The sequence below is a fragment of the Camelina sativa genome, chromosome 4, assembly GCF_000633955.1.
Source record: "Camelina sativa cultivar DH55 chromosome 4, Cs, whole genome shotgun sequence".
Lineage (NCBI taxonomy): Eukaryota > Viridiplantae > Streptophyta > Magnoliopsida > Brassicales > Brassicaceae > Camelina > Camelina sativa.
The window spans coordinates 26,850,557-26,851,638 of NC_025688.1; the positions used below are offsets into that span (position 1 = coordinate 26,850,557).

General features: G+C 41.5%; 1 protein-coding gene across 1 annotated transcript in view; it reads left to right on the forward strand.

Annotated features, from left to right (window-relative positions):
• LOC104784346 (probable glycosyltransferase STELLO1) overlaps positions 7–1,082 on the forward strand; it is a 1,202-nt gene continuing 126 nt past the window's right edge. The window contains exons 1-3 of the mRNA XM_010509387.1: positions 7–681; positions 759–885; positions 981–1,076. Coding sequence (XP_010507689.1) covers positions 14–681; positions 759–885; positions 981–1,076 — 891 coding nt within the window. The 5' untranslated portion in view covers positions 7–13. The remainder of the gene's footprint in view (positions 682–758; positions 886–980; positions 1,077–1,082) is intronic.

Consider the following 1,082-nt stretch of genomic DNA (forward strand, 5'->3'; position numbering starts at 1 on the left):
CTTTTGGGGGTTAATGCTTCCTGTTTCTGTTAGTTCTATGGCTTCTGATGTGTTGAGAGGTTACTGGGGACAAAGGCTTTTATGGGAGCTTGGTGGTTATGTTGCTGTTTATCCACCTACAGCTCACCGGTTTGATAGAATCGAGGCTTACCCTTTTGCTGAGGAGAAGGATCTTCATGTCAATGTTGGTCGTTTAATAGATTTTTTACTTGTTTGGAGATCAGACAAGCATAGTTTCTTTGAGACGATCCTTGATTTGAGCTTTGCTATGGCTGAAGAAGGGTTTTGGACTGAACAGGATGTGAAATTTACAGCTGCTTGGCTTCAGGATTTGATTGCTGTTGGGTACCAACAGCCGAGATTGATGTCGTTGGAATTGGATCGCCCGCGAGCAAGTATTGGTCATGGGGATAGAAAAGAGTTTGTTCCTCGGAAGTTGCCTTCGGTTCATCTTGGGGTTGAGGAGACTGGCACAGTGAGCACTGAGATAGGAAACTTGATTAGGTGGAGGAAGAATTTTGGTAATGTAGTGCTTGTTATGTTCTGTAGTGGTCCTGTTGAACGCACAGCTCTCGAGTGGAGGTTACTTTACGGCCGGATATTCAAAACCGTTGTGATATTGTCTTCTCAGAAAAACTCGGATCTTTATGTGGAAGAAGCCAAACTCGATCACATTTACAAGTAAGAACTGCTCAAGATTACTATATATGTTGGTTAAATTCAAGCTTCTGACAGTACGTTTTGTATGTATATTTCAGGCATCTACCAAAGATATTTGATCGGTACAGCAGCGCAGAAGGATTTTTGTTTGTTGAAGATGATACAATTCTCAATTACTGGAATCTACTTCAAGCTGACAAGTCTAAGATTTGGACTACAGACAAGGTACAACACTCTCATCAAACTGTCACCTTTTTCTTCGCTATCTCGTTATGTTATACCTTATAAGGAACCTTATTGTTTGTAAACCAATGAATTAGGTATCGAAGTCATGGACATCAGTGAAACCGACAGGGAACTCTGATTGGTTTTCTGTACAAGCCGAGCTAGTGAAGAACACTGTAAGTACGATGCCAGCTCAT